This window comes from Hylaeus volcanicus, chromosome 1, assembly GCF_026283585.1.
Source record: "Hylaeus volcanicus isolate JK05 chromosome 1, UHH_iyHylVolc1.0_haploid, whole genome shotgun sequence".
NCBI lineage: Eukaryota > Metazoa > Arthropoda > Insecta > Hymenoptera > Colletidae > Hylaeus > Hylaeus volcanicus.
In genome coordinates, this window is record NC_071976.1 from 22,576,273 (window position 1) to 22,591,526 (window position 15,254).

General features: G+C 40.9%; 1 protein-coding gene across 2 annotated transcripts in view; it reads right to left on the reverse strand.

Moving 5' to 3' along the window:
• Window positions 1-3,300: 3,300 nt before the first annotated feature.
• Window positions 3,301-15,254, reverse strand: part of LOC128878720 (uncharacterized) — a 42,510-nt gene continuing 30,556 nt past the window's right edge. The window contains exons 1-2 of one of the 2 annotated variants that reach the window (XM_054127176.1): window positions 12,676-13,388; window positions 3,301-8,730 (exon numbers count right to left, since the gene is read on the reverse strand). In XM_054127176.1, the coding sequence (XP_053983151.1) occupies window positions 5,563-8,730; window positions 12,676-12,690 (3,183 nt within the window). In that variant the 5' untranslated portion in view covers window positions 12,691-13,388 and the 3' untranslated portion in view covers window positions 3,301-5,562. Of the gene's footprint in view, window positions 8,731-12,675; window positions 13,389-15,254 lie in introns of those variants that run through there. The other variant, XM_054127185.1, reaches the window with a different exon arrangement.

Below are 15,254 nucleotides of genomic sequence, written 5' to 3' on the forward strand. Positions count from 1 at the left end.
TTACGAATCAATGTTTTTATACTATGACACAAAATACATGTATGAGATATCAGATTTTGGATCCTCGCCTACAATCAAACATTTCTTCAAGAAACAGGTGAAAACAAATAAATGAATATTATATTATTTAAGTTTTATTTAGCGAGTACTTGTCATTCCGAAAGAAAGAAAATTTAGCCTTCGGCGAACGAGCTGTGCCAACCATACCAGCCAACCATACCAGCCAACGATACGCCGGAGACTCTCCCTGTCAAGCCGCCTTATATTCTGTATATACCACCCAGGAGGCAACAACGTTCCTCTAGAGATCAGTATGACTATCGGTGTGTACGGATACCGGCGCACTATGGAAATAAAGCACTTCCGAGCTCCGCGAGAAATGCATACGTTCCCCCCGGCTACCCCTGAAAACCGTCCTTCGAGATCTCTGGGAATCCCTCCTCGTCACCAACCCTCCTCGAAGAACCGAGTACCCGGTGATACGGCTCTCGATTAAAGCTACACGAGAAGGAAGTCGTTACGTTCCTTCGTGGTTGCTTGAGCAGTAACGAAATTCATTTCGACGTTGTTGACGTGACGGTCGTTACGGTATTTTGTCTTCTTCGCTGTTAACTTCGTTCGCCAAGTAGTTTGTGCCGTAGGGGTTCGACGACGAAAGAGGAAACCCGTGTCTAGGTTACGACAGTTTCGATGAAGAACCACCGTCTTGCGTGTCTTTCGTGCGTGATGATCCTATCTACGACTTAGTATTTGCGACATGAATTCCAGTTTTGTTCGGATGCATCTCCTCGTGTAACGAAGCGACAGGAAGCAAACAGAAGGAATGTCTTGGAAAGAATCAGAAAGACTGTCGTAACTTCTACCAGGGGTTGAGTTTGAGTCCATCTCGCAAGCGATGCGGAATGCTGCCACGTTTCGAATTCATTAATAGGTTTATGCCGCGTCGTGTACACGGTGGCCGGTAAGGTATTCGACTAATTTCGCCTGGATAACACGCCTGAAACGATAAACACGTTCAATAATGATGCGCGCGAGACGAGATAAATCTCGATCTCGTCTCGATCTCGTTTTCGTTAATTTTGTCTCATAAATGCATAAAATAATTTGTAAGTAGAAACGGATTTCCGAGGCGTTGTTACCTAATTTCACTCTATATGGAAAATAATTTCTTAATGCTGATTGTTCGTGTATGCTATAACGAAGTAGGTATCAGATAAAGCGTTCAATTTTGAATTGATTGATACCTATTGCCACTAAGGAGATATGTATTAGGTCGCAATTGTGCCTATAGTATCAAAGTAGGCCTCAGTTGCATCACACTAATTACGTCTTGCCAGGTAGCTATGAATAATATGTACGTAATCATTGAATTTGCATAAGCCATAGTTAAAGCAACAGAATTTAGAACATGATCAGATTATTGTAGGTGATTGTAGAAGTGATTGATCCAGGATTATCGTACCATTAAGTTTGCGGGTTATACGTATTTAGATTATTGATGCATAAGAGATTTAAAAGGACTGTCGCTTACGACTTACTCTCTATTCGGTGATACGGGTATCTCAAAGCTTTCCGCTTCTCGATGCAAAAAGGTTAAAATCTGTTCACCGTACGCATCACAAATAGTTTGAACTCCATCTCAAGCTGCGTTACTCTTTCTGAATTCATGCAGCGTATAATGGCTCGAATAGACTTCGCTTACGCTTACTTCCTACCTTCTTCCAAATGGAAAATCTAGTTGTGGATACATGAAATTCTTCATTTACGTTATAGAAAATATTTTTACCTGAAAATTCATGTAGAAGTTTACCAACAAGTACGCATTTAATATAAAACAAAGAACGAAATCTATTAGAGAGTTATTTCATCTCTCTACTCGCAGAAAAGTCATGTCACGGTATCTTAAATTAATTATTGAATGTCACATATTCAAAAGTCAAGTAAACGTAGGATGTTACCTGAGTTTTTTTCCATTTTTGCATTATTGCCTTCACAACAAGAACCGTATTAACTGTTGACTCTCATGGAAGAGTTGCAACTCTTTACTGAATTTTCCTCGTCCTTCTTCTTTTATGCATGAACATGATAAAGTGGCGCAATATCCACCGTTTACCATAGTATGACTTTGTTAAAAGTCAGTTAAAAGTATGTCTTCGTAACTCCTAAACATTCTGTCCCGTACTCTTTTCATTATCTGACCGACTTTGACTTTATCGGCTCTTATCTTGAAAGAGGATTATAATAAAAAACCAAGGTTTCATCCCCAGTTGCAATCGACTTTAAAATTGCAGTGTACTCAGTTGAAAGGTAGCATTGAAATAGTTGTTTCAGAGAAAAAAAATGATCCATAGTGATAGAAGCCGGTTGGTACGCGGAGCAGCTCGGTATACGTAGTGCACTATGTCTGGTTCAGGTGGTGCGCGATTATTGGCCTTGCTACTTAACGGGTCATGTCAAAAGGCGTTGGAGTCAGAGAGACCAACAATTAACACGTCTCCGGGTCAAATTAACCGAGCGGAAATCTTGGTGCACGCCCGGTTTTATAACCGAAAACGTGCGAACATTCCCATAGTTTAGTCGAGTTTCAGTTTGCAAAGGAAGCCTTATGATCGCATTGTCTGGTGCACGAAGAACGGAATAATGGAGGAAACGAAGAGAACCGTGCGAGGTCGGAGTAGCCGAAGGGAAGGGAAAGAAACGAACTGAAAACGGAAGGGAACTGGAGACCCGATGGAAAGTGTGCGAAAAGCGATTTTAACGAGCAGAGAGACCGGGACGCTAACTGTCCACGCTAACTTAACCAGCGCGATAGCGTTTCATTTACATAACCGTAATCCTACTTAGAGGAGGATGCCTAATTCCCCTCGTACGTTTTCGTTTCACCGTTGCCGTGTGCCAGAATTCCGAGCCGAGCGGTCAAGTATCCGCGTACCTACCTGTTTGTTTCCTCGTAAGAAACACTTTCCCCGGTTATTTCGGAACAGTCGTCGAAAAACGTTGTTTGGGAATGAAGCCACTGCCCGAAAACTCGATTCTCGGTCGCTGAAAGTCGAGATTACGGCCACTCGAATGAGAAACGTAAAGAGGAAACGGCGCAATCGAGGTAAACAGAGCGCCAGATGCTTGGGATTGCTATTGGACGTCCATGCGTATGCGGCTTTCGCGGTGAGCTTACGTTTAACAGCCGCGGTTGCCTAGCTTTTCAACCTTTACGTTCGATTCGAAGATGGTGGCAAACAATCGGAGAAGGGTGGAATAATGGAAAGCTGGACGGGAATAAGTGTACCTTTCTATTTACAAATACGTCATATATTTACATACTTATCGCGACGTTACACATATAAATGATACAGTCACACGCGCGCTACGTTCAACGAGTAAAATAACGTCGATCGTTCGTCCAGTATCGACAGCGCGCTGTCGCACAGGACGCTGCGTATAAAATAATAAATTAATTCGTTAAAAAAAAAGAAAAGGAGAGAGGTGTCTAAAAGTTAGGAGCTAGTTGATGCATTTTATGGCTTGGCAGCATCGTCACTGCGTATTTCTTAACAATGAGCATCTCTTAAGCTTGTACGCTTTACTTATTTTACGTATCTGCAATACACTGAGTTATGCATAACCATTTGCCAGGAAGCACTATAAAAGTACAAGAAGTTTAAGGTTGCACCGAATACGAAATGCGTGCACGGCGATACGCAGCGGCACTAAGCCCGCGTCGATCAACGTACCGACGTGCAAGCGAACGCGTTAACATTTTATTACCTATATCTGCCGGGTGGTTATATTTCAGACTGTGATCGCGGAGGTTATCAATGTGTCGGGCATCTGCATTTACTACTGCTCTATACAAGAGTGACTTTGTGAGTGTAGAGTGTGTATCTTTGGGTGCTTGTACTTTTAAATGGTTTCACTTGGAAAGACTCCTAGCTGTGTTACTAAACGAAGTCATCTCTCTACTTTAAATAATACATACTTGTGTTTCAAATACCTTTTCGCAAGAATACGTGCGAAGAGAACACACCGAATAGCAATTAGAACGGATCAAAATTTGACTATCTTTTCTTGACATTTTCTTCTGTTGAATTCAAAGACTACAGCTTATATTTTTACACGCTAATTTTTGCGAAACTTTGCACAGATAGAGCACTGAAATTTATTAAACAATTATATTTTCTTATCGACATATTTTTATTCAAGGGATGTAAATTGCTCTGAAAGTGTTAGTTGAAATACCTATTTAGTAAAATTTCTTATAAATTAGCGGAGATAAACGACGAAAAATGACGAACTAAATTTTCAGCTAAAGTGCTCTAATCTTTGATAGAAATCAACGCGAAGAGTGACGTTTCTTGCAAAACGGGATTTTCACCTAAAAGTCTGTTTCCTCTAATGCATAACTGGTACAGCGTATCTCATCGAAAACAACGGACTAGATGTATGTATATCTGCCTGTTATCGTTGCAAGGGTATGCAAAACCGTGTGTATTGCGTCTAAACGCCCTCAGTGCCGGGCAATGCGTTTCACGTGAAACGCGATTCTCGCAAAAGGTAAGAGTCATTACCCGAAGCAGTTAGACGAGTTTCTGAACTTTCACCTCGGTGAAGGTTAAAGACGTGGAAGCGCGAGGCTGCCTATCGTTTTGCCGCGTCTCAAACGACCGATGAAAGTTGCCCGATGCGCGCCTCTTGCCGTGTTCCGCGTAGAGGAACAATTTGTAACCCAGTGACCTAAATGCCTTGCAAAATCTGTGTTGCAAAGTACGGAGTCATCGTCTTTAAGCCCCGATGACTGAATTTCGTTGTCTCGCTTGAGACATTCGCGAATGGCCGTGACACGGTTACTGAACTACACGAGGAGGATGACTTCGATACCTTTTGCTCTTTTTCGTTCGAGTGAAACCCCTTCCAAGAGGTGAACGCCCCGTTCTTGCGCGAACAGAGGAACACTCCAGGACTTTTGGATCCCTCTCGCGTTGCAATTATGGGTCCGATAAGATCTGCCTTGGTGAACGTGGAACCTGTCCGTGCGAAAAAAGGTTTCCGCTGATGCTTGCTTAACATGATAGCACTTCTGGCGGGAAACGAGAATCTCTAAAGTAAATTTCGTTTCGTGATCGGTGATAATCGGCAAGCATCGGTACACCATCCAACGAACAATTATCACCATCGTTCTTCGGCACTCGCGAAAAGAAAAAAGTTACGCAATCGGCAACCTCTTCCCTTCGAAACACCGGAAACGTCTTCGGAGTGCTAACGATACACTGGAGCAATGCGAAGCATCGATGCGGTTTGGAATTGCTTTTACGACCACCGGTAACAAAATGTTAAATATTCTATAATTAGCAGCACAACTTGAGTTACCAATCATAAATAATGAATTCTTAAGGAGAGAATTTGAAATCGAAGAAAAGGCTTCACTTAACACGGCAGGAACGTTTGACTTCGACAAACTTGGTGTAGCAAAAGAAAATAAGTCTTTCCGCTGTTGCATAAATTATCGTACACTGCCAACAAAAGTCCTAAATGGTTCCTAAATATAAATGAATTGCGTGAAATAATTTAGGACTTTGCTTTATCGGCACTTTTACTTTCCTCCGAAGAAAAGGTAGGTACGGACTCGCTTTTCGCTACCGACCTGGTTTCCTTTCGTGCGTCAGCGTACTGATTATTGAAGAAGAGAGCAACGGTCTCTTCTTTCGTTGAATCTGCTTCGTCTAACACTGCCTCTTTCCGGTCACTAGCATATCCAACCAATGCTTCGGCATTGTTTTTCTGCTCGCTATTGTCCACGGTAATATAATGTCCTTTTGGTGCATCTGCGCTACTAGTCCGTGGCAAATCATTGTAAATATGTTGCAGGGATTGCCCTTCTGGAAGACCTTCGAGTTGGATATTTCCTTGACTCGGTTGCTCGATAGCTGCGAGGATATCTTGCAGAAGTCCGTTCGAAAGCACTTGATCGTGCCTGATGCTGCCGTCCGAATTTTCTGTTCCTAGTCCTCCATCCGCGGGTTGAATTTGCAATGTGTACGTTCCTTTGGATCCCTGAATTTCAAATCCGTCGGCTCCACTGGTAACAGCCAACCCCTTCGCCAAGGACAAAGCCTCGCTGCCTTCGTGAGTGTTCAGAAATTGACTAGCATCCACGTCGCTCGAGCCATGGTTCTTTGCTTGTCCAAATCCTTGCTCGACTAAGCTCGATGCCAATGCCTCGGCCCTTGCTCCATCTTCTTGTTTGAATTCGTGACTCGAAAGACCTGCCTCGAGAGATTGCGTGGAAGGAGGTGGCGAAAGGACATTTGCAACATCGGCTGATTGGCTGTGATCGCTGGACAACACGTTGTCACCGTGTTCGAGGCCATTGTACGCTCCATCCACTGGATTCCCGTAGCTGTCTTTCAAATTGGAATTATGCCCGCTCTGTAGGTTTAACTGACTCGCGGATTGCGTGGCATCAAACGAGTGTGGCGACGGCTCTACTTTGAGAAGCGAATTTTGATGTAGATCAGAGGAAAGAGAGTTACTCGACGACAAGGAAGTGGCGAAACTGTGAGCATAAGATCCCAAGCCTGGCGCGTAAACTCCTGTGTCTTGTAAACTATATTGCGCTCCGCCACTTGTGTGCTGGAAACCGCAATCATAGCCAACGCTCGTAGGTAACGGTGCGTTCACTATAGGAGTACCATAAGTGGTAGCGATGCTATTGCCAATGCCGTCGTATAGATTCTTTCCGAATCCAATGGAGGCTGAAACGAAAGAAGAAGCGGGTCCAAAGTTCGGTGCTCCATAAGTTAGGACCGGCGCCGGAGTGTTGAAGTCGCCGAAGGACAATGGCGTCCCGTATTGCGCGTTCGGGGCTGCTATTGGCGAATGATAACCACTGGCAGCAAATTTGTTGAAAGCGATCGGACCAGTGAGACTAGGCAATTGCTGTTCAAACGAGAATGGTGAAATATAGGACTTTGTTGATTTGGGTGAGTCAAAGTATCGCGGCGGCGGTATGTAACGATTGAGATTGCTTAGAAGTCCACTGGGAATGGGTTCTTTAAATTTAATCGGTTCGCGATTTCTGGGCGGTATCAGGGAGCCGAGCGGAGGTAGAGGAGCTCTGAACGATCCGTGAGGACGATGATGATGGAAGTTCTGCTTGAAGAGTGAACCGCCTTGCAATCCAAATGAAGAAAACGATACTGCTCGGCCTGACTCTGGATAGGGTCCCTTAGATGAATAGGAAGAAAGAGGAGGTGCGCTGTACGTGTCGAGTAAAGGTGGTGGTGGTAGAGGTATTCCAGATTCAATGGAGTTCAATTTCCCGAAGGAAACGCTTGGCAACGGTATACCATAGCTACCAGATAGTGTATTCACGGGTGGCAGCGGTAAGTCGTTCCCTACGTTTTGAAACGAGTGAATCTCGGCGCCCCCCAGATGATGATGATGCGATCCACCGTCAAGAATTGGTAATTTCAAAGTTGGCAATGACCCTGCGTTGTGATCCGAATTTAACGGCGATACGTTAGGCAGCAACTCGAATCCAACGGTTTTCACGATGGAAAGGGGCTTGACCTTTGGCACGTCGTACTGTAAATCAGACACGACCTCCTCGGACTCGTGCTTCTTCGGTGGATGATCTTCGTTGTGGAAAGGCTCGAACTGCGGTAACGGAGGCGGCGGCAATCCATCGTTCTCGATGGAACCCGAATGCACGGAACTCTTCAGGTCCTGAGCTTCGGGGTTATGTATCGGAACTCCGTAAGAATCGTTCGGTACGTTTGGATTATCGGCAACAGCGTGCGAGGTAGTTTGCGCTACGTGTAGATTCCCAGAAGAGCCTTCCAGCGAGTGATGCTCATTGTGCTGTAGTCTATAATTTTCTTCGGAATGTCCATGTTGATTAGCCAATCCTGCGATCGGCTGCCAACCGTCGTATTTTATATCCGGTGGTGTAGGTGGTGCTGGTACTCCTGGAGGAGGATGCGGTGCCGGAAGGCTGTAAGCGTCACCAGTGGGAGGACCATACTGAGGGCTAGACACGGACGCATGCAACGGTCCTAGTGGTGGTCCATAGTTGTCGCTAGGTTGGGAATTGAACTGAACGGCGATTTGCTGCAAAGGTGGTCCATATGCATCCAGAGACACGGGGATAGGAAGCCCGTGTCCTGGTTTCGTTGGTCCGTGACTTGAAGACGATACGGCTATGTATTGATTGGAGACGGCAGAACTGAATTTCAGTGGTGGCCCGTACTGAGTTTTCGGTGGTCTGAACGATGCGAATGAATGCGGCGGTCCATAGTGTTGCTTTGGCGGTCCGTAGTGAAGTTTCAGTGAACTGTAGCTAAGCTTCGGGGGCAAAGGGGACAGAGGAGGTCCGAAACTTTGTTTTGGTGGTCCGTAATGTGGTTTAATATTTCGCGGTGGGCCATACGAAGACAATGGTGGACCATAGACGGGTGGCGGTGGTACGTCTGGCGGCGGCGGTGGATATATCGGCGTTGGTCCTTGATCCCCTACCAGTTCCGGTGGTCCGTAAACTGGTGCTGGTCGCTTGAAGTCTATCCCAATTGGAGGTCCGTATTCGTCAGAGGGTGGACCGTACGAATTACTTATCCTGTCGTCAGCCTTAATCTTGTTCTCTGTTTTCTCTTCGCTTTTACCAGGTGCTTGAGCTTTGTTAATCACTGCCTGACCATGATGCCCGATCACCAGGACGAACAGCAGTGTGACTGTCATCTAAAACCAAAATCAGACTTTTAGGGTTTTACTGGTAGGACTTTTTCGACATATTAATTTTTGCTAAAATGACGCTGTTATGAAGAAAATATCTGGAAAAAATCGTCACCGTTTCAAAGAAAAATATAAATTAAATACATCCAGATATTGAATATTAATTCATACAAAAATTAAATTAAATTTTAACAATTTATTTCGTGACTTGTGCTTGTACAACAACAACGTGACAACCATCCTGTTAAAGAACTGTGTAGGTTGTCATAATTAGAACTAGCTTATTTAATATTGTCAATTTGGTGAACTTAGTAGTTTCGTCGATGGTTGCATTAGATCTAGAGCATTTGATAATTGCATTGCAATTATACATTACGCTGTAGCTTACAGGAAATAAGATTTTTATTTCACTCCGGTGTTACAACATCCCTTTATTTTCATCATCTCTACAAAATGTGTACATTCCCTTTTCTGTCACCTAAATTTGAATTTATGCAAGTGTTTTCTTCCTGAACTTGTTCAAATCTTTTACGCGCTACGCTCAGGAGCAAGCGTGCAAAATTACAATTTCCGGATTTGGGAGTTAGCTAACTGGTCTGGTAGCATCCCTTGCTCTAATTAGTTCGTCGGGAGCATAAGTGTAGCTTAGTATCGTGTACACATTTCGCTCGTGCCGCACACATTATCTACGGTTTCGTATTGAAGGCCGTGGGAGACTTTAAGCTAGTTTACAACCACCGTTGGCGCAAGACGAGGCAGTCATCCCGACGTATGTGAAAATTATGTGAACCTGCATTTACTCTCTATACGTAATAAACGCATGCGCCCGTGAATAATTACGTTAATTGCAAAGACACCGTGCGATACGACGTTGAAAGAAATCACGTTTTCTCTTTATTTTCTGATTGTTAACGAGTTGACTTGTATCGTTTAATAATGACACATGGAAAAACTGAATAAGTTTGAATGAATCGAAAGTTTGTAACATTATTATCGAGAAAATAAAGTAAATTAGATTCTTAACGTTGCAATGCCTCGCAATTTTATGCAGTGATGAACTATGTATGTAATAAAATCTCTGAGTTGTGCTTCTTGGTAAGCTGCATTGTTAAAATTTAGCATAAAGTTTTTTGAATTATTTAGTGTTCATTTACCTGTAGTAAAATCTTCTGTCTCGTAAAAGATTGACAGGAAGCAACAAATCGTGTATGTTTTCAAATATAAATGTCATCAAGAAACCGTGCTTGGAAGTCTTAAGTGGGACAGTGACCGAGATCCAAGGTTAACATAATAAACCACACTTTCTCCCAAATGCATTCACCAGAAGTGCAGCAAGAGAATGCACTTTAATAAATGAAGATTCACAGAGTGCAAATCTTATCGTGGATTTCTGTACTCTTTAATACTTCACTCATTCTGACTACACATTATTGATATTGTCTATACCAACTTCCTTCTTTCTTTGAATCATTATAGCTTAATATTGAATTTATTATTACATTTATATATGAATCGAAGAATGAAATCCAAAGCAAAAAAGTGATTTAATTTTATATTTTATATTAGTACGATGACAATGATTGAAAATACAATAGCAACAAAACCTTAAAAAACTGTAGAAAATAAAAATTAAAAGTCCGGTGGGATTATAGCACAAAAACAAAACGAAAGCGTTTTACTTAGCGTTTCCTAAGAGTGAATGGATTCGAATTTAAATTTATGTTTACCGATACCATAAACGTTTCGTTACGAAGAGAATTTCAAGCACTTGACAAACTTTTCGCACCTTTGGTTCCGAGCTATGAAATTTTAATTGTAGTTTACATAGTGTAGAGAAGGCAATACACGAAGTGTCAAATAATTACTTAACAAAAAAAAAAAGGAAAGAAAATTCTATAAACTTCTAGGCACATTTATCTCCGCAAACAAAATTGATAGTTACTTTGATAATAAGAACACATCAGATTTGTACTATTCAACGACGTTGGGTTACATATACGAACCCTTATCAAGTGAACTTACAAGTACCTTTTACAGTTTTCTATGCAAAATTAAAAACAAAAGAAATCTTAACGAGAAAATTTGTTCTGTCGACTGTGTCGTCAGTCTAGCGTGTATTAGTCTTCCCACGTATTTGTCACATTTTCTAGTCTATGCTGGTTGTCTGACAAATTGATGTCAGAGTTGAAAGTAGCTTATACTTCGAAACAGGAAATACGTAGGCCCGTGTTTACTGGAACTTCTTCTTCTGTTTAGCATATTTATTTATTTGTTCACGATATCCCACTCAATATAAAAAGAATGTATTCAGTATGTACAAATATATTTCGAAATGGGAACTCGAGAAGAGATTCCCTAAAAATTTTGTTATGATTATGCCCCTAAAGAAAATAAATTAATATTGTCGTATCCAATTAATATTAATTCGTGGTTATGTCAGTGGTTATTGTTACTTCTGAAAATATTCTCAATCTACCCAGTTTCTCTATTTATTTTTAACATTTCATTATTATCTTTGTCTATAATTATCGGTCGATTACTGCAACATCAAACTCGAATCGCTACTTTCTACGCTTTTAGACTTAATTGAATAGAAAAAGTAGTAATCACTTTCATCGCGTTTACTTATCCCCATAAAACGCTTGATGTAACATTTACATCCGCGATTAATTCAACACTCAAACGAATTTTACTTTCACGTTATAACGGCGTTACTGCTGATCCGTACTATTCACTTTCATTTGTTACCGTTACACTTCAGTAAACCGAGACTAACCGGTCAGTAATTAAATATAATTAATAGAAAAATGATTATGTTGCTCAGTAGCTGGAAATATAAATTCCATTTAACACAGTAGAATAACTTTCACTTGTACATATAAAGTTCCACTATACTATTACTCGCATGAATACAACAAAATTGTTCAAATAAATACTCTTCAATAAATTTTTCAGCTATACTGCATTTCCCAACGATTTGACCTTGCCCTTTCTACTGGCGTTACCGTTAAAGTAACCTTAACTTGGTCATGAAGTTTCAATCCAAAGACAAGAACAATAAAGCAAGTTAATAAAGTAACGATTAACGGAAAACAAGTTTCGCAAGTTTGTTTAAGAGAAAGTGACATTTACAACGGAACTACTATTTTCATGACAAGTTCTTCCGGTGATTTGCGACAGTCAAGAATTCGTGGTGCAATAACACATCGTTGATCACCTCGGTAACCTCAAACTGTTTGTGAATTATCTGATAACTAATCTCGTTAAGGAGTTACATACGCGTAGGTCAATAGAGTCGATTCTTTGAAATTATTTCTATTCACTGGGAGATGAGCGTTACATAAATTGGACCACTTTCGACATACCCTTAAATTGTAATACTTGTATCATTTTCGATTTATTTGAATATAATGTCTACAATAATATATACAGAACAATACAAATAAAAATATTCTCCATTTCGTTCGTTGGAAATATTATAATATAACGTAGACATAACATATTTCGAAGTGTAATTTCATTACAGTTCCAAAACAGTCTCTCATAGACCCTTAACAATACAATTGGCGAAGAAAGTCTTCCATGTAATCATCAAATAAATATTTTAGAAATAAATGGTACACGTTACTTGAAAAATCAGAGGTTACACTATTTCCCCCATCTTAACTAAAAATCTTAATTTCTATACCAAATTTCAATCTTGAAGTCTCGCAAGACACCACGAAATATTAACATAAATACTTTTACTCGACTCCTCTTTATCACACAGCTACCTCAGCTCCTTTCCCAGCAAATCCAAATATTATTATTAAAAGCTAACAATTTCACTTCTCTCCTGTTTATCCCCCTAAACAGGAAATTTCTGCACCGAATGATGCAAAGGTCGAACAGAAAACTGAGCCGCCCGAAGCGTAACGTGACAAGGCGAGAATTAATTCCCCGATCACCTACCTTGCTTCGAATCATGTTGCACGGATGTAATCGCTGACCGCACTGAACACAAATTTAACAAAACTCCAAGGTTGTTCTTTTACTTTTTCGTCACTCGAATGAAAGGAGCAGGCGTGCGCCTACGTCCCAGGCTTCTTCTCGGCTTTAATCGAACACGGATCTTCCGTATCGCGTCGCGCACACCATCCTGACACTTGTCAACCCGTTGCCTCTTCGACAGAGGAGCACCGCAACTCCGTACTATTAACACAAAAAAATGCTCAGTCTCGTATGAGCACACGGCTTATATAGACTCCGAGAGGGGCACCGGTCGAAGGAATTCTCGGCTGAGCTAGCCGAGTAAATCGAGGAAACGAGAGACCGAAGGGAGAGAGCGAGAGAACGAGAAGCAATGAAGAGAGACGGGGACATGGATCGAGAAGGAGGCAGGGTCAGAGAGAGGGAAAGAGTCGAGAGGACGTTCAGGACGAGAAAACCGGGAGAGGGAACCCTCACACATCGGTTAAAAATTCTCTTTGCAGAGAAAGTAGGCTAGCCCTGTCTCTGACTGGCCGAAGAAAGATGCACTCGGAAGTATCGGACCGATGACGGATCTCGGCCCTACGCTGACCAGGAGATCCTGCGGTTGGATCATCGATTCATACGATTAAGGCGTCTGGCCACTCTGAGCGCTCGCCAGATGGGTACTGTTCTTAAAAAAAAAATTAATTAAAAGATTAATCAAGTAATCGAAAAAATCCATTGCTATTCTTCAGATAATGTATCTAAAAGTATTGTGTACAAATTTCAGAGCAATCGAACCGTACGTTTACTTTCTTTTGGGATTATCTCGAAACTACATTTTTCGAAATGGTACAACGTAAATCTCGTAAAATATCGGTCCGATTGCTCTGAAATTTGTACACACTACTTTTAGATACATTATCTGAAGAGTAGCAATGGATTTTTGCGATTACTTGATTAGTTTTTTTTTATTGACGATTTTTCTCGTGAAATTTCGGTGAAAAATAAAACAAAAATTTCTTCGGCTCACCTTAATTTCTTTAATGGTAAAAAAAAAAATCCAGTTGCTACTCTCTTGCGACAAACTCCAGAAACAGACTAATTTTTTTTTTCTTTTCTACATGCAACCTAAAGAATATAATGATGGTACAACCCACGCGCGTTTCGTCCCGAAGGCCTTCACCAAAATTTTCGAACCGCCGCCATTTTTTTGTTGTATTCTCAAAAAATTTTTCATGTGTTCATTAAACCGTTTTTTAGTATGTGTCAAAACATACAAATATTTTTTTCTATACTTTCGCATTTATGAATTTTTTAAGAATAGTACCCATCTGGCGAGCGCTCAGGGTGGCCAGACGCCTTAAGCGGAGAACTGCTTTCTTTCGGCCAAATAGTCGATCCTTTGTTGTTGAGAGAATCTTATAACGCGACCATTCGAATTTTTATTTCTTGATAAATACTAAATGTTAATATAGTTTTAGTATACAGAACACTAGTAGTGTGTTAAAATTCGAAATCTTTTAGGTGTTATTAGTCCGATACAACAGTATGCTACCAATCATTTCAAAACTGTGTTCAGACTAATTATGTAGTGGTATCCTATGTATCAATTTAAAACGCTTCAGAGAGCAAGTGATAGCATCATGACGAAAGCAGGATCTGCTGAAACAGCTTTCCCGATGAGTCCGATAGCTGATCCAGTATGTACCGCAGTAATGGTGCTCTGTGTGCCAAAAGTATTGCTTTTATCAAATCGTGTACCGGTGACCAGAGCGTAAAAATATCTTATCACTAAGATAGGTTCTGCTCAAGGTTGACTTCTGGAGTCATTCGAGATCCTCCTAAAATATAAATTTGATCAGATTTAAATTGAATGCTGTCTATTCTGCTAGCTAAATCTCACCGATAGGTATTGGATATTGCCGTTTGTACCAAAAATATTACTCGTTAAGCAATAGAAAGTTCATTTAAATATACTGGAAACCTATAAATGAACGCGAAAACCTGTAAAAGGTGAGTGATCTAGGCTATATTTAATTTGTGAGAGGTTCTGCTACCAACGATAAATTCGGAGGAAATCAGGATCCTGTGTAACAGATCTTCAATTGTAGTTAATCTTGAAGTTATTCGAGTGAAACTTATAGAAATCTGTAAGATCTTTGTTCCGACTTTCCATGCTTTCTCAAATAATTGACCAATTGGTCAGAGAAAAAACATTCTTTTATAATAATTACGAGTGATTCTAATCGTCACAGTTTAGCATAGAACAAGTAAGAGGAAGCATGGAAACAGATTCGTGTAGGTCTAATTACAGAAATTGGATAGAGATTTATTCAAAAATTAGAAAGCATCTTATTATCGTTAACAATGTACGATATACGAGAAAGCTACGGTTATTGACATCAAGAAAGTCTTCACCAAGAATCTTTGAAACACTCATAAGATCAGAAAAATCGATTGCAGAGGTACTCCGAGGTAGAGGAATCTTTAGTTACAGGAAGTTGAATATACGAGAAAACTTGAGTGATTTATAATAAAATGTGATAAGATCATTTTTCTTTTAATTAATTGCACTA